The sequence below is a fragment of the Anabrus simplex genome, chromosome 4, assembly GCF_040414725.1.
Source record: "Anabrus simplex isolate iqAnaSimp1 chromosome 4, ASM4041472v1, whole genome shotgun sequence".
In the NCBI taxonomy this organism is placed as follows: Eukaryota; Metazoa; Arthropoda; class Insecta; order Orthoptera; family Tettigoniidae; genus Anabrus; species Anabrus simplex.
In genome coordinates, this window is record NC_090268.1 from 69,125,139 (window position 1) to 69,149,588 (window position 24,450).

At 44.3% G+C, this 24,450-nt stretch overlaps 1 protein-coding gene across 1 annotated transcript in view; it reads right to left on the reverse strand.

Annotated features, from left to right (window-relative positions):
* LOC136871627 (uncharacterized) overlaps nucleotides 1-24,450 on the reverse strand; it is a 160,997-nt gene that overhangs the window by 77,907 nt on the left and 58,640 nt on the right. The window contains exons 3-5 of the mRNA XM_067145094.2: nucleotides 24,124-24,210; nucleotides 23,960-24,037; nucleotides 15,956-16,141 (exon numbers count right to left, since the gene is read on the reverse strand). Coding sequence (XP_067001195.2) covers nucleotides 15,956-16,141; nucleotides 23,960-24,037; nucleotides 24,124-24,210 — 351 coding nt within the window. The remainder of the gene's footprint in view (nucleotides 1-15,955; nucleotides 16,142-23,959; nucleotides 24,038-24,123; nucleotides 24,211-24,450) is intronic.

Here is a 24,450-nt window from a genome sequence, read left to right on the forward strand (position 1 = left end):
ATAAGTCGTTCAAAAATGTATTAATTTTTATATTCTTTATAGACCCAAGTCCGAACTAGTTCATTCTTTAATATTATTTCCTCTTTTTAAAAATTCACTTGATCTGAATGGATTATTTTTCATTTTTAAAAATTTAAAATCCAAATTTCACATAATAATGATTGATTTTTACGTCCCACTAACTACTTCTGATGTTTTTCGGAGACGCCGAGGTGCCGGAATTTTGTCGCGCAGGAGTTCTTTTACGTGCCTGTAAATCAATCGACACGAGGATGACGTATTTGAGCACCTTCGGAATGACCTAACATCGAACCTACCAACTTCAGAAAGCCAGCGCCTCAACCATCTGAGCCACTCAGCCCGGCTCCAAATTTCACTCGTTTATGCATTTGTAAAATAATGTTTTACATAAGTAATTAAAATTATTAAAACCTTTATTTCAATTGAATTATGAATATTATTTTTTCATAATGGTACTTCTGTAGGCCTACTATATGCAGAATTTTACGAAAATTGGCCTATTATTCAAGTGCGGCCCGCGAACATGCCTAAGGTTTCCAATATGGCCCTCGTGCCCTTACAAATTGGAAACCCCCTGGACCATCGGCCCCTAATGGTATGAGATGAGATGATAATCAAAATTTTAAAATGTGTCCAATGACAAGAATTTAAAACAAATGATGAAAAATGATTATGAATTTAAAATATTCAGTGCATCTAATTCGCAATGAATTATTTTCCGATAAAATGGTAGAAAATATAGATTACGGTAGAATAAAGCATTGCCTTGAAATGCAGTAATATATATCATTGAAATGAATATTAAAAAACACTTTAAAATATACAAACACAGAGTCAATAGAATGAAATGTAGTAAACAATAATATAAAGACAAATAGGAAATACCACGTAAGCCTCCGTGGCTCAGGCGGCAGCGCGCCGGCCTCTCACCGCTGGATTCCGTCGTTCAAATCCCGGTAACTCCATGTGAGATTTGTGCTGGACAAAGCGGAGGGGGACAGGTTTTCCTCGGGGTACTCCAATTTTCCCTGTCATCTTTCATTCCAGCAACACTCTCCAATATAATTTATTTCATCTGTCTGCCATTAACCATTGCCCCAAAGAAGTGCGACAGGCTACGGCAGCCGGCACAATTCCTGTCCTCGCCGCTATATGGGGGCTTCATTCATTCCATTCCCGACCCGGCCAATGACCGGAAACAGGCTGCGGAATTCAATAGGAAATACCACATTTATACACGGTAAAACAAGCCACTATCCCTCATAAAACTGATGACGAGGTCTGCTGACTGCTCGTCATCTCGTAGGAAAGATGACCACCACAAGTACACACCGGAAGGGGTTCCCCTTTGAGTAAATAGGAGTGCGTAACTATACCGTGGCCGATCCGAACACGACATAATACCACTACTGCTCTCCGAGAAGCCCGAAGGGAAGTCCCCCATACCTTCGTTGTTCCTTTTATGGCTCTCAGCTTATTTGCAGAGGGGTAGCCTGCCACTACATTTCCCAAAGGGACATAACCAAATGTGTCTGCTGAGAGCGAATATCACTGGCTTGGACCCTGTAATACAACGGCGGCAATGTAACAGTCTCCTTGGCAGCCTTATCAGCTCATATCCCTCTACATCCATGTGACTTGGGAGCCACATAAACGTGATTCTGGTGCCAGCATCCCAACACACGGCCAACAGGTCCTGGTTCCGCTGCACCAGAGGGTGCCGAGGTAAACATACATCGATAGATTGTAGAGTGTTCAAGGAGTCTGTACACAACAGAAAGTGCCGGTGCTCAATGGACAGCGCGTACAGCAGAGATTCGAAGGTAGCATATTGCTCCGCTGTGTACACGCTACAGGCTTCCGGCAGAGGAAAGAGAACCTGTTATTATGGACAACGAGCGCACAGCCTAAATGACATATTTATAATTTTCAGTTGTCCAAACGTGTCATTTACCTAGTTATGTTACAAACTATCAAATCGTAACATATATGTTCACATTTCCTTGTCTATGGTTGCGGCACATTAAAGAACTCCGGCGAAAAAAAAAAAGATACCTTTCTGTCTCCTAAAAACCATAGCGGTTTGAGAGATTTTAAACATATTATTATTATTATTATTATTATTATTATTATTATTACTAACGGCCTGCAGTTCTCAAGATCACGGGTTCAAATTCGGCGAAAACATCGGGTTTTCGAAGGGCAGAAACGAGCAATTCGACACTCCATGCTTTTAATGGTAGCATGTTCAAGATCACTGATTCTGTTATTATCCATACGTTGCCCAACAGAGTTCCGGTATCTATGCAGTATGGCCGAGAAATTAGCAACCCAAACTCACCGTGTCAACGTAGCGTATTTGCTGAGGCGCGATCCTGTCAGTTCGGAGGTTCGTATTCAAATCCCTCCCGTGGCAAAGATTCTTCTTCGATTGGTGCTCTCAAGCCGGTCTTATGCCACACGAAGATTTAGTAACACCGCCGCAAAGCGCATTTGAATTCGCCCCTGAAGCGGTGTGATTCGCTAAATTCAGCAGCTGATAAAATGACATCGGGGAGTGATATCAAATTATGTTTTTCAAATTATTTATCAGTATGACCAACCCTCTAACGCTCAAATACACAGTGTACGATGTGTGTTCGACCATCCTATATAGGCCTATGCAAATTGTCATACTCCTCACACACTAATCGATCATATCACAGCTAACAATCCGAAGAAATTTCTGAATTATGGCCCAATTTCTGTTCCATCGATCTCAATTCACGACCTTATTTACTTATCTTACTTCCTTCGTGTACCAAGATGCAAGCCGAAGTTCACCACTCCCAGAAATTTCGATCACCTGAAGTATGCTAACTATAGCCTACCCTGGAATTATATTGATGACGATGATGATGATAATGCTTGTTGTTTAAAGGGGCCTAACAGCGAGGTCATCGGCCCCTAATGGTACGAAATGAAATAACAAAAAATTCAAAATCATAAACTGACCAAAAGAAAAATAATCTTCATGACGAAGGAATCGATGGACATGTAGCAAAAAAAAAAAACAAGAAACGAGCAAACAAAAAAATTAGTGGATTCAACTCAAAAAAAGGATTAAGGGACCACTCATAAAGCAGAATCCTGAATCGAGGATGCTTGATGCCGAAAGGGGTGCAAAATCCACGTCTAAGGCCCCACAGAATGGTACATGTCGCGAATAAAGTAGAACCATGCTATTTGTCATGTTGAGGTAATAATCAAAAGTAGCGAAGACTCACAGTGTTCCACACAAGATGGTACTAATCACAAGTATTGTACTTCGTACAGGGAACGCAGACCTATGGTGTTTCTCACACAATGGCGCCAATCATAGCCAACGCAAACCGATGACCTTCCTCACCTAGGTGTACTAGTCAAGGGTGTGGGTCCCACGGGCCCCGCAGTGTTCCTCACATAGGGGGTACTAATCACAGGCTACGCCCAGCCCCGCAGTGTTGCTCACATGCGTACGACGCACGGGTACTGGAAACACACAGGGAACCACTCTCTGCTGCTACTAATCACAAACCTATTGTGTACCAAAGATAGTGGTACTGATGATGAAGATTGTTGTTTTAAGGGGCCTAAATCGAAGGTCATCGGCCCCTAATGGAACGTGATGGACGACGTGATACATGATATTTAAAATTTTAATATGTATCCACTGACAAGAGTTAAAAAATATGGTGATGAGAAAATGAGTATGAGATTAAAACAGCAGTGGATCTAATTCGCAATGCCTTACTTTCTAATAAAATAAGAGAAAATACAGGAAAACTAAGAAATAAGGCATTGCCCAGTAGTACAGATATTAACACATAATTTACGTTAAACGTTAAAATAACACATTAAAATGCGCAACACAAACTAAAATTAAGTCAATAGGATAAAATCGCAACTGACACAAACAACACTAGGACAAAGGACATCATCACACACGATAAAACAGACCGCTATCCCTCATAAAGCGGATGACGAGGTCTGCTGACTGCTCGTCATCTCGCAAGATAAGGGAGATTGTACTCGGAAGGTTAAGACTACGGCGCAGATCGACCAGGTCCACACACTCCGTAAGGATGTGTACCACGGTAAGATGGTCGCCGCAGGTACACACCGGAGGGGGTTCTCCTTTCAAAAGATGCGAGTGAGTCAAGATACCGTGGCCGATCCGAAGGCGACATAATACCACGGCTTCCCTCCGCGAAATCCGAAGGGAAGTCCTCCATACCTTCGTTGTTCCTTTTATCGCTCTCAGCTTATTGGGAAGTGGAATGGCCTACCACTCCATCTCCCACTAGAACATAACCAGATGTCACAGCTGAGAGCGAATATCACCTGCTGGAAACTTGAAAGGCAACGGGGGCAGTGTAACTGCCTCCTTGGCAGCCTGATATGCTAACTCGTTTCCCTCTATGCCCATGTGGCTTGGGAGCCACGCAAACGTGATTCTGGTGATGATGATGATGCTTGTTGTTTTAAGGGGCCTAACATCGAAGGTCATCGGCCTCTAACGGAACGTGATGGACGACATGATACACGATATTTAAAATTTTTAAAATGTCTCCACTGACAAGAATTAAAAAAATATGGTGATGAAAAAATGAGTATGAGATTAAAACAGCAGTGGATCTAATACGCAATGCCTTATTTCTAATAAAGTAAGAGAAAATACAGGGAGAAAAGGAATAAGGCATTTCCCGGTGGTGCATATATATATATATATATATATTGTACCAGGAAAAGTTCTTGGGTAAATGGCATGAGTAGGACCTCAGGGAGTGGAACTTGGTTTTGGAACCGATACAGAGTAGGATAGACCCGCAGAGCGAATAATAGATGGTTATTTTTTTTTAATTTATTAATTCTTCACCCTGCAATATGATTATTGGACTCAAATCTGGCATTGAAATTAAAAGTTTGAACGTAATCTTCCTGAATTCTGTTCATGAAAATTAAGTGAATATCACTGATTCCAAAGTCTTTCATATGTGAGAATACGAGGTATTAGATTTCCACCTAAAGTCTTTCTAATTATGAGCACACACTTGTAATTGCAAATTGACATGAGAATTTAAATTTCTGTTGAAGTTTTTCAGTATGTAAACCTTGATGAAAATTAAATTAATAACAAAAGATGAACTTCTGAAAAATTATGAGAACTCTGAAATATTTGTTCACACGTGGCACTGTAGTTTCCACTGTTCAAAATTAATGAGAAAATTTTAGTCAGTTTGTTACTACTCATTTAATGAAAGAAATGTTGCTACAAATGTTGAAGGATGGACATCTTGAATGTTCCGTGGAGAATCAGGATCGGCGATGTTCCCTTAACACACCATGTTGACGTCACCCGATGAGGTGATGACGGCTGGAACTGGATCGTGTAGAATTGCAGCTCGTTAAGGTGATTTTTCGCACACGAAAAATTCACTTAGTGCGAGTAGTTATCACTGACACTGTCATTTACTGTTGAACACAGTTTATGGCGTAATTGAAATTTAAGACGTTAAATGAATAATCACAGTCCTTCCTGTATGAAATACTATTTAAAGTCGTTACTGAAAACGTCCATAATTACACAGTTCACACTTGAAAAAGGCAAATCATAGTCTATAATCACAGTCTTTGAACACGATCACTAAGTCACTAAGGATTATTTTCTGATTATCTTGTTATTATAACGTCATATTACCTCAGAAAAAGTTCTTAGTATTCACCCAGATTACTACTGTAAGTCGTATACTAATATGGCATGAACACTACGTGAATAAAGAAACACAGTTCAATACTCGAAAAGAAACGAGTTCTGGTAATTCTACACATTAGTTTCTCTTCATTGTAAAAGTTCAATATCAGATGAAGTAAACTAAGTCTACACGTAATGATATATTCTGTGAACGTTAAATATTTGGTATTTGCACTTCAATAAGTTCACTCGTATTATATTCTCAAATGTTTTTAGAATTAGACTGTAGTCGCGACGCGATGAACTAAATACAGTGCGACGTCTTTTATAATTTTGTCGGCGATATAACTTCGTATTCCGGAAACGCGACGGCAAGTACTTTCACCGTGACTGCGCGGACATACTGTACGAGGGTCGGTCTCTCCTCTGTCTCACTCACACACATCTGTGTACTCGTCCTTGTACTGCGCTGCTCTCCTTGTTAGCCTTGACATATACATACCGGCGCTGGGAGGGGTGGTTTCTCTTGGCGATGTGACCGTGAGTGCATAATGTTCTTAGACTTTAAATTATTATAACTCAACAACCATGGGATGGATTAATTAGAAATTCACAGGGATTAACTTTTATGACGTCAGCTACAATTCAGCGTTTGTCCCGTTGAAATTGGTTAAGGCGTTGAAAAGCTTGCGAAAAGAAAATTATTTTCGAGAAATATCTCTAGGGGAGGTGAACTTCGAGCGACAGGTGACGTCACTTGACTTCGCCTAGTGCACTCGTGAAGTCTGGCACATGCTGGAACATTCCTTTACTTAGATGTTCGTACGTCGGACGGATATTTTATGCTGTAATAACGTTTCTTTCGATTGATATGGGCCAGGACCTAGGCTTTCCTGGTAAAATATATATATATATATATATACTTCACATACATTAGACGTTAAAATAACACATTAAAATACGCAACATAAACTAAGATGAAGTCAATAGGTTAAAAACGCAATTGAAACAAATACACGAAGACAAAGGACATCACTAGACACGGTAAAACAGACCACTGTCCCTCATAAAGCGAATGACGAGGTCGGTTGACTTCTCGTCATCTCGCAAGATAAGGGAGACGGTACCTGGAAGGTTAAGACTACGGCGAAGATCGACCAGATCCGTAAGGATGTGTACCACGGTAAGATGGTCGCCGCAGGTACACACCGGGGGAAGTTCTTCTTTCAAAAGATGCGAGTGAGTTATGATACCGTGGCCGATCCGAAGACGACATAATACCACGGCTTCCCTTCGCGAAGCCCGACGGGAAGTCCTCCATTCCTTCGTTATTCCTTTTATCGCTCTCAGCTTATTGGGAAGTGGAATGGCCTGCCACTCCATCTCCCAATGAGACATGACCAGATGTCTCAGCTGAGAGCGAATATCACTTGCTGGAACCTTGAAAGGCAACGGGGGCAATGTAACTGCCTGCTAGGCAGTGCGATCTGCTAACTCGTTTCCTTCGATGTCCATGTGGCTTGGGAGCCACAGAAACGTAATTCTGGTGCCGGCATCCGAACACCCGGTCAGCAGGTCCTGGATCCGCTGCACGAGAGGGTGCCGAGGGAAACAGGTATCAATAGACTGGAGTGAACTCAAGGAGTCAGTACACACAAGAAAGTGACGGCGTTCATTGTACAGTGCGTACCGCAAAGCTCTACAGATAGCATAGAGCTCTGCTGTGTACACACTACAGGTTTCCGATAGAGCGAAAAGAAACCTACCATTGTCGACAACGAACGCATTGCCCACCTTCGTGTCTGTCCTTGAACCATCCGTGTAGACGACGACTGAGCCTGGATAGCGGCCAACGACGGACAGGAAGAGCCTCCGATAAATCGAAGGGTCCGCGTTCTCCTTCGGGCCAGTGTGTAGGTCCAGGATAATTTCAGGTCGCCGTACGACCCACGGAGGTACCCCACTTGGTTGTCTGACAAGTCAAGGAAACGAAGGTACGTCAAACAATCTGTAACTGCTATCTAAACGTATTCCAAAAGGCCGCGTTGATCGGGGAAGAGCGGCGTACAGCAAACGATTGCCATTGTTGAAAACGGTAGAAGAGCTTGGATGAAGTGGCATCTGTCGCAAATTAGCAGCATAGGTAAGAAGCAGTTGCTGGCTCCTCACGTATAAAGGCCGCACATCAGACTCAGCGAGCAGGCTAGCTATGGGGCTTGTACGAAAAGAACGCTTGGTCTTGCTGAGCCACATGCTGCACTGCCGTAGTCTAGGCGAGATAAGATATGTGCCCTATAGAATCGAAGGAGCACCGCGCGGTCAGCCCCCCAAGAAGTACTGCTAAAAAACTTCAAGAGATTAAGCTTCTTAGCACATTGCACTTTCAACTGCCGCACATGTGGCTCCCACGATAATTTATTATCGAAAAGGATCCCAGGAAATCGGTAAGTGTCAACTACAAGGATAGCTATATTTCCTAAACAAAGTTCAGGAGGAGGGTGAAGAGATCGTTGGCGACAAAACTGGACAACACAGGTCTTTGTGGTGGAAAAACGAAAGCCACGTTCTAAGGGCCACTGCTCTACCCTTCTAATAGCTTGCTGTAACTGTCGCTCTGCGACTGCCATACTGCACGAGCTATAGTGCAGAGCAAAATCGTCCACATATAGGGACGGTATTACGGCTGGACCAGCAGCAGCGACAATACCGTTTATGGCAATCGCGAACAGAGTGACACGAAGAACCGATCCCTGTGGGACACCATTTCCTTGAACGTGGTATTGCGAATATGTCCTCCCTACTAGGACACGGAATAGACGGGGGGACAAAACATTCGCAATAAATACCGACAAGTTACCTCGGAATCTCCATTGATGCAGGATTGAAAGGGTGCCATATCGCCAGGTGGTGTCGTAGGCCTTCTCCAAGTCCAAGAAGACAGCTACCAAGTGCTGTTTGCGGAGAAACGCATTCTGGATAGAGCTCTCCAGGCGTACCAAGTGGTCTGTTGTGGATCGAGCGGCTCGAAAACCACATTGGTACTCGGACAAGAGTCCTTGTTTCTCCAGACACCACACGAGTCTGCGATTTACCATCCTCTCAAATAGCTTACACAGGCAGTTTGTAAGACAAATCGGTCTGTAACTTCCTGCCTACTTAGGATCTTTGTCAGGCTTGAGGACAGGGATGACTATGCCTTCTCGCCACTGAGACGGAAAATCACCCTCTATCCAGATTCGGTTGAACACACGAAGGAGATATAGTAAACTATCATCACTAAAGTGTTTCAACATCTGGTTATAGATGTTGTCCGGTCCAGGAGACGTCTCGTTGCAAAGCGCTAAGGCGCTGCGGAGTTCCCACTCCGTAAAGGGCACGTTGTAGTCCTCTGTAGCTTGGGTGGCAAAACTAAGGTGATGACGATCTGCCTCCCGCTTCAGAGGGAGGAAATCAGGGTAGTAATTCCCGGCGCCAGAGACATCCGCGAAATGACTAGCGAGATGGTTAGCAATCGCGAGGGGATCAGTGGCGACACTGCCTGCAACGGAAATTCCCGGTACAGCAGATGATCCTTGAATACCCGAAATTCGTCGAAGTTTCGTCCACAATTGAGATGATGGAGTGTGTGACGTATCTCTCCCATGAAGCCTTCTTACTTTGTCGAATAAGAACTCGCAACTTAGCGCGGAGTTTGTTGAATGTTACCAAGTTGGCCACAGTAGGCTGTCGACGGTAGCGTTTATGAGCACGGCGGCGTTCTTTGATGGCTGCTGCTACTTCATCGTTCCACCAAGGAACGAGTTTTCGACGAGGAGTCCCCGAGAAGAACGGAATGGACTCTTCAGCAGCAGCAAGAATAACTTGGGAGACGTAAATTATTTCCTCGCCGACTCTCCGCCTGCTATCGTCATTAAAGACAGCTAGTGATGTGTACTTTGGCCAATCAGCATGTTTAAGAATCCATCGAGGGGGAGCCTCGACGGATTAATGATTCAACAAAGTAAGGATGATGGAAAATGGTCACTGTCACAGAGATCATCGTGTGTATTCCACCGAAACCGTGGAACCAACGTTCGACTGCATAGACTTACGTCTATGCGAGAATATGTGCCGTAACGTACACTAAAGTGAGTTGGTTCCCCCGTGTTCAAAATACATAAATCCACCTCTGTTACCAATGTGCCCAGCTCTCTTCCCCTGGGGAAAGGCGTCTCAGAGCCCCATATGGGGTGATGGGCGTTAAGATCTCCCAATAAGAGGAAGGGAGGTGGAAGCTGGTCTATAAGATCAGTGATATCAGTTATGTTAAAAGCTCGACCTGGTGGAAAAAAATCATTACACACTGTTGTTATGACAGGCAGCGGAACGCGAACAAGTGCAGCCTCAAGCGGGGTTCTTAATGGAACCTCTTCACTGTAGGTATCGGAACGTACAAAAATGCCAACGCCACCGGAAGCCCGGTGAGCATAGTATCGTTCCGTCGAGTATAGTTTGAAATTTCCCAAGACCGTATGATACCAGGTCTGAAGTTGGTCTCCTGAATACAGACTATACTCGCTGCGTACTCACTAATGAGCTGCCGTAGCTCCGCAAAATGCCTGTCACAACCGTTACAATTCCACTGTAACAGTGCCATAGTGTGGACTAGAAGGGACTGTTAGGTAATGAGCGACAAAAAGCTCACAAGCCTAAGCACTATCAACATATACATCCGTAGCTTAGATGACTGAGCGACATCCATCTCGTCATCAACAGAGGCGGGGATGCCACGCTTTTCGGGGGCGAGTAGGTCCCCTACGAGGAGAGCGCGCAGGTTAGGGAGCAGGAGTGCCTCCTGGCGCAGACTCCTACACCCCCCCAGATGGTGGGCATGACTTCTCCCACGCAGGGGAAGGCCGAGAGCGTTCAGCACGCGCGCTCTTCTTCCCCTTTCTTTTCGAGTTTAGACGGGCAGGTCGACGATGCCGCCTACGCCGGCTGGGGCACGACATTCGTCGACCTCCTAGGGGGGGGGGGGAGACTTAGTCTTCCCCCCTTGCTGCGCCGGCAGGGAACTCCCAGCCTGCACAGACTTCTGGTTGCAGTGCTGTACGAGTCTTTAGAAGCAAACTATGGTTGCGCATTTTATTAAGTTCCTCTAGTTCGCCGTAGACGCCTTCGATGTGCCTACTAAAAAGTATCGACTTCACCAGCTTAAAATCGTGCCCATCGGTTCTGGTAGCGACCAGAAACCTAGGAGAGCCGACTACGTTTGGAAGCCATGCCCGATAGCTTCTTCCCCAAATGCCACTCACTCCGATCAGGGGTCTCTGTAGCCGAACCAAGCAGCCGAGGCAATACCCACCTGGTCGTAGCAGGTACTGCCCGCGGTCCGATGTTGGACGATGCCTAATACGAGATGACTGAGGCAATGAGCACTAGCACTCCATTCCTCCAGTCACCCGCTATAGCATGTACCCCATAACGTGCAAAGAGCACTAAATATAGACAAAAAATCATTAATAATAATATGTCCTTCTGGCATTCGGCTTTGCGGGGACCTGTGTTGTCAGGCGGATACTACTGCCAAGGTACATGGCGCTCCCACCACGCAATGGTCCTGGGTGGACAGTTCCGGGCTTTTGGGCGTAATGGCACACGTAAGAGGCCCATCTCCGGGCAGCACGCACATCAAGATTTTGAAATGTTCTACATCTGACCCTCGGAAAAATAATAAAAAATAAAGAGGGGACCATGGCCACATGACCCTTTAAGTCGCCTTCTACGACAGGCAGGGATAACCTGTGAATGTAGTCAACCCCTCCCATCCACAGGAGGTCCAACACATTATACCAAACCGCAATCCATGTCCGCGCTTAGGTCGCCCCTTTTAGTCGACTCATACGACAGGCAGGGGGTACAGCGGGTGTATTTTACATGTGCGTCCCCCACCCGCAGGGGGTAGTATGTTTGGTCCGCGAGAGGTATTTTATTTCCCTCAAGGCCGCCGGCAAGCCGGTTAGGACCCCCATATCCGCCACCTGGGACGCGCCACGTGGGAGTATTACCTCTCCCCTTGCTACGCCTCCGTAGCAGGTTCGTGGCGTGATTCTGGTGCCGGCATCCAAACACCCGGCCAGCAGGTCCTGGATCCGCTGCACCAGAGGGTGCCGAGGGAAACAGGTATCAATATACTGGAGCGAGCTCAAGGAGTCAGTACACACAAGGAGAGTCGGCGTTCATTGTACAGTGCATACCGCAGAGCTCCACACATAGCATATAGCTCTGCTGTGTACACACTACAGGTTTCCGGGAGAGCAAAAGGGAACCTATCATTTCTGACAACGAACGCACAGCCCACCTTCGTATCTGTCCTTGAACCATCCGTGTAGACGACGACTGAACCTGGATGGCGGCCAACAACGGACAGATAGAGCTTCCGATAAACCGAAGGGTCCGTGTCTCCTTTCGGGCCAGGGTGCAAATCCAGGATGATATCAGGTCGTCGTACAACTCACGGAGGTACCACACTTGGTTGTCTGACAAGGCAAGGAACCGAAGGTACTTCAAGCAATTCATAACTGCTTTCCAAGGGTATCCCAACCAGCCGCGTCGTACGAGGACAAGCAGCGTACAACAAACGGTTGCCATTGTTGAACACGCAAGGATAGCTTGAAGGAAGTGGCATCTGTCGCAAATTTACAGCATAAGTAAGTAGAAGTTGCTGGCGCCTCAGGTGTAAAGACGGCACGCCAGACTCAGCGAGGAGACTGGCAATAGGGCTTGTAAGAGAAGCTCCCGTCGCCAACCTAACCCCGCCATGGTGGATTCTCTTCAGCTTCGCAAGGACGCTTGGCCATGCTGAGCCATATGCTGCACTGCCTTAGTCTAGCCGAGATAAAAATATGTGCCCTATAGAATCGTAGGAGCACCGTGCGGTCAGCCCCCCAAGAAGTGCTGCTAAGAAACTTCTTGATATTAAGCTTCTTAGTGCATTGCACTTTTAACTGCCGCACATGTGGCTCCCACGATAATTTGTTATCGAAAAGGAGCCCAAGAAATCGGTAAGTGTCAACTACAGGGATAGCTACATTTCCTAAATAAAGTTCAGGAGGAGGGTGAAGAGAACGTTGGCGACGAAATTGGACAACACAGGTCTGTGTGGTGGAAAAACGAAAACCATGTTTTAAGGTCCACTGCTACAGCCTGCTAATAGCTTGCTGTAACTATCGCTCTGCGACTGCCATACTGCACGAGCTATAGTGCAGAGCAAAATCCTCTACATATAGGGACGGTATTACTCCTGGAGCAGCAGCAGCGACAATACCGTTTGATGATGATGATGCTTGTTGTTTTAAGGGGCCTAACTTCGAAGGTCATCGGCCCCTAATGGTGCGAAATGGGACGATATGAAGTGACAATTTAAAATTCCAAAGTCCTCCACTGACCGCATGAAGACAAAGAATGAATGGATGGACGCATGTGAATTTAAAATGATCAGTAGATCTGACCCACATTGCCTCACATGTACAGAAGCTGGCACAAAACAATAGTAGTACTGACCAAGGGACTGCTTCTAAAGTACGATGCTGAATCGATTATGCGTATAGTCGAAACAGGTCATCAGCACCCCATAATGTGTTTTTTTTTTTTCGCTAGCATGCTGTGTAATATTGCGGTACTAATCAAAAGTAGCGGAGACTCGCGGTATTCCACACATTATGTTACTATCCACAGGTAGTGTAATGCGCATATGTAACACAGACCTATAGTGTCTCGCACATTGCGGCGCCACTTACAGGCAACGCAAACCTATAACGGCAACGCAAACCTAAGGCGTTCCTCACATAAGTGGACTCCACGAACCTGCTACGCAGGCGTAGCAGGGGGAGAGGTGATACTCCCACGTGGCGCGTCCCAGGTGGCGGATAGGGGGGTCCTAACCGGCTTGCCGGCGGACTTGAGGGAAATAAAATACCTCTCGCGGACCAAACACACACCCCCTGTGGGTGGGGGAGGCTGACGAATAATACACCCACGGTATCCCCTGCCTGTCGTGAGAGGCGACTAAAAGGGGCGACCAAGGGATGTTTAAATTGGAACCATGAAACTGCTTTTGATTCGTGCCATCACGCGGGGAACACCAAGGGTTGCTTTTACTTGTGCGTAGTACCACTACATTAGGTACGAAATTGGTTTGTGATCAGTAGCACACAGGAGCACCGCGCGGTCGGCTTTTGCAGTACCTGTGAATAGTACCACCATATGAGCAGGACCATGGGATGATAGCTACCATGGTTCTGCCTTGCCTATGATTAGTACCCATTATATGAGGAACACCACGGGATAGGGAGAGGTCCCTGTGGTTAGTACTCTTCTGTGATGAACACCATAGGTTTGCGTTGCCTGTAAATGGCGTCGCAAAGTGGGAAAACATAGGTCTGTATTAAATGTCGAATTTCATAAGCTCTGAGTAGTACAATAATGTGTGGAATGCCGCAAGTCTCTGCTACTTTTGATTAGTACCGTAACAGGACAGCTACCATGGTTCTATTTTGATAGCGATCAGTACCGTTATGAGGGGCCGATAACTTCGATTTAGGACCCCCTTTTGACTGCACGCATAATCGATTCAGTGTTATGCTATAGCAGTAGTCCCTTGGTCAGTAATACGATATTGTCACGTCCGTTTATGTGCCTGTGCGACATTGCGGGTCGGAACCACTGATTGTTTTAAATTCATGTCCATCCATTCATTCTTCGTTGTCACATTTTTGAATTCTGGTCAGTGGAGAATTTTAGACTTTTAATATGTCATTTCATTTCGTCTCATTTCGTACCATTAGGGGCCGATGACCTAGATGTTAGGCCCCTTTAAACAACAATCATCAATCATCAATCACATAAGTGGACTAACCACAGGGACTCGTACTATCCCGTGGAAATACTCACATAGTGGGAACGGAGCATAGGTAAGGCAGAACCATGGTGTCGCTAATCCCATGGTTTCGCTCATATAGGGGTACGAATCACTGGTACTGTAGGATCCCCATCCTGATTCACACACAGTCGCTACAAATCACAAACCTATTGCGTACCTTACATAGTGGTACTACGCAAGTAAAGGCAACTCATGGTGTTCCCTGCGTGATGGTACTAATTACAAGTAGTTTCATGGTTCTAATTCGACCTCCGTTGGTCGCCCCTTTTAGTCGCCTCTTACAACAGGCAGGGGATACCGTGGGTGTATTCTTCGTCTGCCTCCCCCACCCACAGGGGGGGTGTTTGGTCCGCGAGAGGTATTTTATTTCCCTAAAGCCCGCCGGCAAGCCGGTTAGGACCCCCCTATCCGCCTCCTGGGGCGCGCCACGTGGGAGTATCACCTCTCACCCTGCTACGCCTGCGTAGCAGGTTCGTGGAATGGTACGAAATGAAACGTCAACAAAGAGTTCAAAATAATCCACTGACCAAAATAAGAAATGTCATGAAGAATGAATGGATGGACATAACCCCAAGAAAAACAGTGGATCCGGCTCAAAAAAAGGTCATAAATAAGAGTATTACTGACCAAGGGGCCACTTATAAAAACAATCCTGAATCGAGGATGCTTGATGTCTAAAGAGGTCCAATAGCCAGGTTTAAGGCCCCTCAGAATGGTAATTATCGCTAGTAAAGTAGAACCTTGCTATTTGTCATGTTGGAGTAGTAATCAAAAGTAGCGAAGACTCACGGTGGTCCACACATAATGGTAATACTCACAAGTATTGTACAACGTACAGGTAACGCAAACCTATGGTGTTTCTCACACAATGGCGCCACTCATAGCCAACGCAAACCGATGAGGTTCCTCACCTAGTTGACGGTTAATTTAATCAGATATTATTATTATTATTATTATTATTATTATTATTATTATTATTATTATTATTATTATTATTATTATTATATTTTTTTTTTTTTTGCTATTTGCATTACGTCGTATCAACACAGATACATCTTATGGCGACGATGGGATGGGAAAGGCCTAGGAAGTGGAAGGAAGCGGCTGTGGCTTTAATTGAGGTACAGCCCCGGCATCTGCCTAGTGTGAAAATGGGAAACCACGGAAAACCATCTTCAGGGCTGCCGACAGTGGGTTCGAACACGCAATCTCCCGATTACTGGATACTGGCCGCACTTAAGCGACTGCAGAAACAGATAAATTAATGGATAAAAAATATTAAGTTTTTGAATATTACATACCAGTTGCATTCAGTTCCAGTAACCAGTTCTCTTCTGCATGACCACAACAACCACAGTGGTAAAATTCACAGGTACAATTATAGCTGTTCATCGCCAGTTTATATAAATCTGCTATGTTTTCTACAGCTTTCTCTTGAAAGAAGCTAAGTTCTTCTTGTATCAGATGGTTCTGCTGAAGAATAAACTCTGGAACACATGCCCGATCATTATTATTATTATGATGCTTGCTGTTTAAAGGGGACTATCATATGATGATGATGCTTGTTGTTTTAAGGGGCCTAACATCGAGGTCATCGGCCCCTAATGGTACGAAATGAAATAACAAAAGGTTCAAATTAATCCACTGACCAAAATGAAAAAAATGTCATGAAGAATGAATGGATGGACATGAACCCTACAAAAACAAACAAACAAACAAAAACAGGGGATTAAACTAAAAAAGATCGTAAATAATAGTATTACTGACCAAGGGACCACTCATAAAGCACAATAATGCTTGATGTCTACAGGGGAGCAAAATCCACGGCTAAGGCCCCACAGAATGGTACATGTCGCGAGTAAAGTAGAACCATGGTATCTGTCATGTTCGGGTACTAATCAAAAGTAGCGAAGACTCACGGTGTTCCACACAAGATGGTACTACTCTCAAGTATTGTACTTCGTACAGGGAACGCAGACCTATGGTGTTTCTCACACAATGGCGCCACTCATAGCCAACGCAAACCGATGAGTTTGCTCACCTAGGGGTACTAGTCACGGGTGCCGGTCCCACGGGCACCGTGGTGTTCCTCACATACGGAGTACTAATCACAGGCAACGCAGACCCACGGTGCCGCTCATATAGTGGTACAACTCACAGGCTACGCCTTGACCCGCGGTGTGCCTCACATGGGTACGACGCACGGGTACTGGACACCCACCCGGCCACCCTCTTTACTGCTACTAATCAGAAACCTATTTCGTACCGAATTTAGTGGTACTACTCGCAAGTACAGGCAACCCATGGTGTTCCCCGCATGATGGTACAAATCAACAGTAGTTTCATGGTTCTAATTCAATCATCCCTTGGTCGCCCCTTTTAGTCGCCCCTCAAGACAGGCAGGGGATACCGTGGGTGTATTAATCGTCTGCGTCCCCCACCCACTGGGGGTAAAGACAGAGAAGAAAGAAGAAAGAACGGATCCGACGCTTCGAAAAATGAAATAACGGACGAAGAAAGGCAAGGGTCACGACGGGCGTGAAAATGAAAGACTCCCTAGGCCTCGAATGCTTGGAAAAGAACAAGAGTTGACCAAGGGAGGTCGGATAGGATAGACGAAAGTGAGGAGCCTGGCACAAGTAAGTGGAAGCAATGCCAAGACTCAGCGAAGGTCCGTGGTCGCTAATCCACTCTCCCAAGTTGAGAGCCCCTTGGGCCCCTTTTAGTCGCCTCTTACGACAGGCAGGGGATACCGCGGGTGTATTCTACATGTGCGTCCCCTACCCGCAAGGGGTAGTGAGTTTGGTCCGCGAGAGGTATTTTATTTCCCTCAAGTTCGCCGGCAAGCCGGTTAGGAGCCCCCCTATCCGCCACCTGGGACGCGGCACGTGGGAGTTTCACCTCTCCCCCTGCTACGCCAGCGTAGTAGGTTCGTGGGGACTATCATATTGGTCATCGAGCCCCTAATGGTACAGTACGAAATGTAATGGCAATTTAAAATTCCAAAATTCATCCACTGACCAGAATTCAAAACTTGATGATAATTTATAAACTTAAAATAATCCGTGGATCCGATTGATTGATTGATTGATTGATTGATTGATTGATTGATTGATTGATTGATTGATTGATTGATTGATTGATTGATTGATTGATTGATTGATTGATTGATTGATTGATTGATTGATTGATTGATTGATTGATTGATTGATTGATTGATTGATTGATTGATTGATTGATTGATTGATTGATTGATTGATTGATTGATTGATTGATTGATTGATTGATTGATTGATTGATTGATTGATTGATTGATTGATTGATTGATTGATTGATTGATTGATTGATTGATTGATTGATTGATTGATTGATTGATTGATTGATTGATTGATTGATTGATTGATTGATTGATTGATTGATTGATTGATTGATTGATTGATTGATTGATTGATTGATTGATTGATTGATTGATTGATTGATTGATTGATTGATACTGCAATGTATTCTAAACGTCGGCAAACTGTACTAAATGTAAAGAAAACTACACGGTTCAATCCGGAAGGGGTACTATATTACTTTACATACCGTTGAAGTTTCAAATCTAAGATAAGAATAATATACTCACTGATTCATGAAGTCCCAATTAGTGCAACTGGTGAATGACAAGATGATATATCAAAACAAAAAGAACAACAATTCGCTCCTTCTCACTCACACACTTTCTCATATCAGAATCAACAGTATAAAGTGACTTTCCTACATGTTACCGTGTTTTGGTAGTAGTTATGCATGAAAGAAGGTGCTGGGTGGTGAATAGGTCTCAAGCTACTAAAGTGAAATTAATTTTAAAATTTAACAAGGTTATATTTTCTTTGCAAAATTAGGTAACAACAAATAGAACAGGTACTTAGTAGCCGAAACACGATTGAAAAATACATTTACATAGGTACCCCATTTGGGGCTTCAAAAGTCAGAAACATAATTCTTGAGCAAAGAGCCCAACCTTACAATGAACACCATACAACAAAGGGGCCGAAAACCCCCAAACATGTCAGAAACATTTGCTTCCAATTACACCCAAAAGCCTCCTTGAGGCAGAGACACAATTTTCAATAAAGGGCAACTTCCCCTTAAAATACAAGCCTATCATAGGCCACTCCGAACTCCACCTTTAAGCTGTCCTCAAAGGCCATATACACAGGGGTAAAATACCCAACCTACTGAGGTCTGTTAAATGACAAGAAAGTTAATACATGACCTCTAAAATACAATTTGAGAGGAGGCGAATTTGCACTCCTAATACACTTTGCTTAAGACCTACTTGGCACTAGGCCATTAATACAAGGGCTAATCCCATACTACAGAGGTGACTTAATAACAATTTACATTACATTACGGAAGAATTGGTTGAGAAAAATAAGTTCACCTCAAGACGATGTGAGTGGGAGCTCGAGAGGGTTAAGCACTCTCTATCCCGATATGTCGTTTGAAAGATAGAATAGATACCAGTAGTTTTTACATTTTAAAGGAAAGTTACATGGTGGAAGGCCTAGAACCCGCCCCGAGAGTTAAACTGCTGATCTAGCAACGAAAGAAGTTATTAATTGGCCATTACCTTGTGTTGAACGGCTGGAGAAGAAAGAGGCGCTTCCCGCCCCCTGCTGTGTACCTTACGCACTGAAAGATGGAACAGAAGTGGCCCGGAGACCCGAAAATCAGCAGTTTATATCCTCTCGCGGAAGGTTCTAGGCGTTAGGGGAAAGAAAACACCCTCCCACAAACTCTTTATTGGGTAGGACCCCGCAACAGATTCAAGTTGGGGGAAGATACACCAGATTGGTCAGAAATTAATAGAAGAAATTCGGGATTGGATACATTCATAACAAGGGGAAGAAAGGGGTAAATATTGCCAACTTAAACAATGACAGAAAGAAATTTAACAAAGAACAAACTCTTGAAATTAAATTTTCTCCAAAAAAATAGTTCTTTGACTCCGCACTAGGTTGCACTATTGTAGATCTTCAGTAGTGTCCTCTAGAAGAGAAAGTTCACACTTCTTACTTCAAGCGAAACAAAAACACATCAAAAGTGACACAGTTCTAAAACTCCAAAATTTACAGGTAGTGACATCTTCTGAGAAGGTAGAAAATTAATACCGTCAATAAAGTTCAGATTTCCTCCAGCAGAGGAGTTTTAACTGGCGCGCATTTAAATTAGCGGCGTGGAGGTGTACCACCCGGTACACTACATTTTGATGTGGCAACATTATGTGTTACGGTTTTTAGTCAACAACCACTCATAGGTCGCACCAGAACTTTTATTCATTGTTGCGGCATTCGATGTATGAAAATTGTTCGAGTGTTTAAAGAGATTTCTATTCATTGATGTATATTATTTTTCTGCGCCTGAAATAGAAATGTTGATGATGATGATGATGCTTGTTGTGGAACTAACATCTAGGTAATCGGTCCCTAATTTTACGAATGGGACAAAATGTAACGACCATTTAATCGGGCAAGTTGGGCGTGCGGTTAGAATCGCGCAGCAGTGAGTTTGCATCCGGGTGATAGTAGGTTCGAATCCAATTGTCGGCAGCCCTGACGACGTTTTTCCGTGGTTTCCCGTTTTGATGATGATGCTTGTTGTTTAAAGGGGCCTAACATCGAGGTCATCGGCCCCTAATGGTACGAAATGAAAAGACAACAAAAAGGTCAAAATCATAAACTGACCAAAAAAATCGTCATGAAGAAGGAATGGATGGACATGTAGCAAAAAAACAACAAAAAACGAGCAAACAAAAAAATTAGTGGATTCAACGCAAAAAAAGGATCATATATAATTTATTACTGACCAAAGGAACGACTCATAAAGCAGAATCCTGGATCGAGGATGTTTGATGTCGAAAGGGGTGCAAAATCTACGTCTAAGGCCCCACAGAATGGTACATGTCGCGAGTAAAGTAGAACCATGCTATTTGTCATGTTACCGAGCTCGATAGCTGCAGTCGCTTAAGTGCGCCCAGTATCCAGTATTCGGGAGATAGTAGGTTCGAACCCAACTGTCGGCAGCCCAGAAAATGGTTTTCCGTGGTTTCCCATTTTCACACCAGGAAAATGCTGGGGCTGTACCTTAATTAAGGCCACGGCCGCTTCCTTCCCACTCCTAGCCCTTTCCTGTCCCATCGTCGCCGTAAGACCTATCTGTGTCGGTGCGACGTAAAACAACTAGCAAAAAAAAAATTGTCATGTTGCGGTACTAATCAAAAGTAGCGAAGACTCACGGTGTTCCACACAAGATGGTACTACTCACAAGTATTGCACTTCGTACAGGGAACGCAGACCTATGGTGTTTCTCACACAATGGCGCCACTCATAGCCAACGCAAACCGGTAAGTTTTCTCACCTAGGTGTACTAGTCACGGGCGCCGGTATTCCCGTGGTGTTCCTCAAATAGTGGGTACCAACCACAGGCAACGCTGACCCACGGTGCCGCTCATATATAACGGTACAACTCACAGGCTACGCCCAGACCCGCGGTGTTGCTCACATGGGTACGACGCACGGGTACTGGAAACCACCAGGCCAGGCTTTTTACTGCAACTAATCACAAACCTATTTCGTACCTAATTTAGTGGTACTACTGGCAAGTACAGGCAACCCATAGTATTCCCCGCGTGATGGTACGAATCAAAAGTAGTCTCATGGTTCTAATTCAATCATTCCTTGGTCGCCCCTTTTAGTCGCCTCTCACGACAGGCAAGGGATACCGCGGGTGTATTTTACATGTGCGTCCCCACCCGCAGGTTCGTGGTTTCCCATTTTCACACCAAGCAAATGCTGGGGGCTGTACCTTAATTAAGGCAAAGGCCGCTTACTTCCCACTCCTAGGCCTTCACTATACCATCGTCGTCATAAGAACTATCTGTGTCGGTGCGACGTAAAGCAAATAGAAAAAAAACTACAATTTAAAAGTCTAAAACATCCACGGACCAGAATTCAAAACGTGATGATGAACAATGAATTGGTGAAAATGAATTTATAACAATCAGTGTATCCGATCCGCAATGCTAAACATTCCCAGAAGTGATTGTAAAACAATAGTATTACCGACCAAAGGACTGCTTCTAAAGCACAATCCTGAATCGATTATGCTTGTTTTTTAATGGTGTACAATATTCAGATCATCGGCCCCTCATAATGGTACTTATAGCTAGTAAAGTTGAAACATGGTATTTGTCATGTTGCGGTACTAATCAAAAGTAGCGTATACTCGAGGCATTCCTCACATTATGGTACTGATGATGATGATACTTGTTGTTTGAAGGGCCTAACATCGAGGTCATCGGCCCCTAATGGTACGAAATGAAATAACAACAAAAAATTCAAAATCATAAACTGTCCAAAAGAAAAAAATCGTCATGAAGAAGGAATCGATGGATATGTAGCAAAAGAAAAACAAAAAACGAGCAAACAAAAAAATCAGTGGATTAAACTAAAAAAGGATCATATATAATTTATTACTGACCAAGGGACCACTCATAAAGCAAAATCCTGACTCGAGGATGCTTGATGTCGAAAGGGGTGCAAAATCCATTGCTAAGGCCCCACAGAATGGTACATGTCGCGAGTAAAGTAGAACCATGGTATTTGTCATGTTGGGGTACTAATCAAAGGTAGCGAAGACTCACAGTGTTCCACACAAGATGGTACTACTCAAGTATTGTACTTCGTACAGGTAACGCAGACCTATGGTATTTCTCACACAATAGCGCCACTCATAGCCAACGCAAACCGATGAGTTTCCTCACCTAGGTGTACTAGTCACGGGTGCCGGTCCCACGGGCCCCGTAGTGTTCCTCACATAGGGGGTACTAATCACAGGCAACGCAGACCCATGGTGTCGCTCATATAGTGGTACAACTCACAGGCTACGCCCAGATCCGCGGTGTTGCTCACATGGGTACGACGCACGGGTACTGGAAACCCACAGGGGAACCACTCTCTGCTGCTACTAATCACAAACCTATTGTGTACCAAATATAGTGGTACTACTCGCAAGTAAAGGCGACCCATGATGTTCCCCGCGTGATAGTACTAAGCAATAGTAGTTTCATGGTTCTAATACCAGCATCCCTTTGTCGCCCCTTTTAGTCGCCGCTCACGACAGTCAGGGGATACCGTGGGTCTATTATTCGTCGGCGTCCCCCACCCACATGGGGGTATGAAGAGAGAGAAAAGAAGAAGAAAGAAGGGATCCGTCACTTCGAAAGATGAAGTAACGGACGAAGAAAGGCAAGGGCAACGAAGGGCGTGGAAATGAAAGACTCCCTAGGCCTCGAATGCTCTAATACCGTCGGGGTCGGAAAAGAACAAGAGTTGACCAAGGGAGGTCGGACAGGATAGACGAAAGTGAGGAGCCTGTCACAAGTAAGTGGAAGCAATATCAAGTCTCAGCTTAAGGGCCCCGTGGTCGCCAATCCATACTCCCAAGTTGAGAGCCCCTTGGGCCCCATTTAGTCACCTCTTACGACAGACAGGGGATATCGTGGGTGTATTCTTCGTCTGCGTCTGCGTGTTTGGTTCGCTAGAGCTATTTTATTTCATTAAGTCCGCCAAGCCGGTTAGGACGCCCCTGTCCGCCACCTGGGACGCGCCGCGAGGAAGAACACCTCTCCCACTGCAACGCCAGCGTAGTAGGTTGGTAGAAATAGAAATGTACAAGTCTCAGTATACTTTCCAAGTATCGATTTGCAGTAAGAACTTTGCATACAAGCATAATCAACAATGAGTAGATCAGAGAACTGTGACTGTCGGAGTAGGATGTAGCAAATCTCGTTAATATTAATTAGAGAAATCAATGAACACACAGTTTAGCACGGAAATAAAACGAAGTTTTTGTTTAAACAGAGTTCGAAAACGGTAATAGACAAAACTAAATTAAGCTTTTCAATGTAGACATTTCTTTCGTCTTAAAATTTCATAATATACTTTTCATCAAGTATACCTGGGTTTAGTATTTTAATCGGCCATTATCGAACGTTAAAAATTCGTTTGATTTCTTTACATATCACTGCCCCCCTCGCTTTCACCCTAAAGGGCCATCGGGTTTACCGTTAGCTATAAACGGCCCTGGCTAAATTCAGCTTACGAATAGTCGTTCTACTTTTCGTCGTTTTTCGTCTAGTACAGCTGCCTGGATAATGAAGGAATTATTTCATTTACTTTCCCAATATACACTTGATTGAAAACTGTGATATCACAGTGTCATATAAGTAAACCTATACTTTATATTCATAGTATTATTACCTGAAAGTCTGTCCTTCAACAAATCTTTAAAGTTGTAACCCATGTGTGCTGCCTTGAACGTCGCGGAGAGTAGAGGACCTGCAAGATTCAATTGACTGTAGAAATATTTATTCAGGAATAAAAGTAGTGAACCGTTAGAGATCATCGCAGATAAGAGACCTTACCTAAGACAACACGGCTCAAAAATGTCTTAGTTCCAATTCCAATCTCGGTCACTTCATTTTCAAACCACATCCAAGCGTTTCTCCAGTCTGAAATAAAAAGAAATAATAATATTTTTTACGGGGCTACCCGTGGAATGCAGAGGTGAAAGAAGGTGCGGGCTGGAATGGGTCTAACTACAAAGCTGAGATATGGATTAAAATTGCATTAAAGGTTATATTTTCGAAAATAGCAAAACTTAACAATTTTTACATGAAACTTCAGACTTAAAAAAAAAACAAGACAAATCAGGTACAAGAGCAGGAAATACAAGATTCAAAGACGATTTA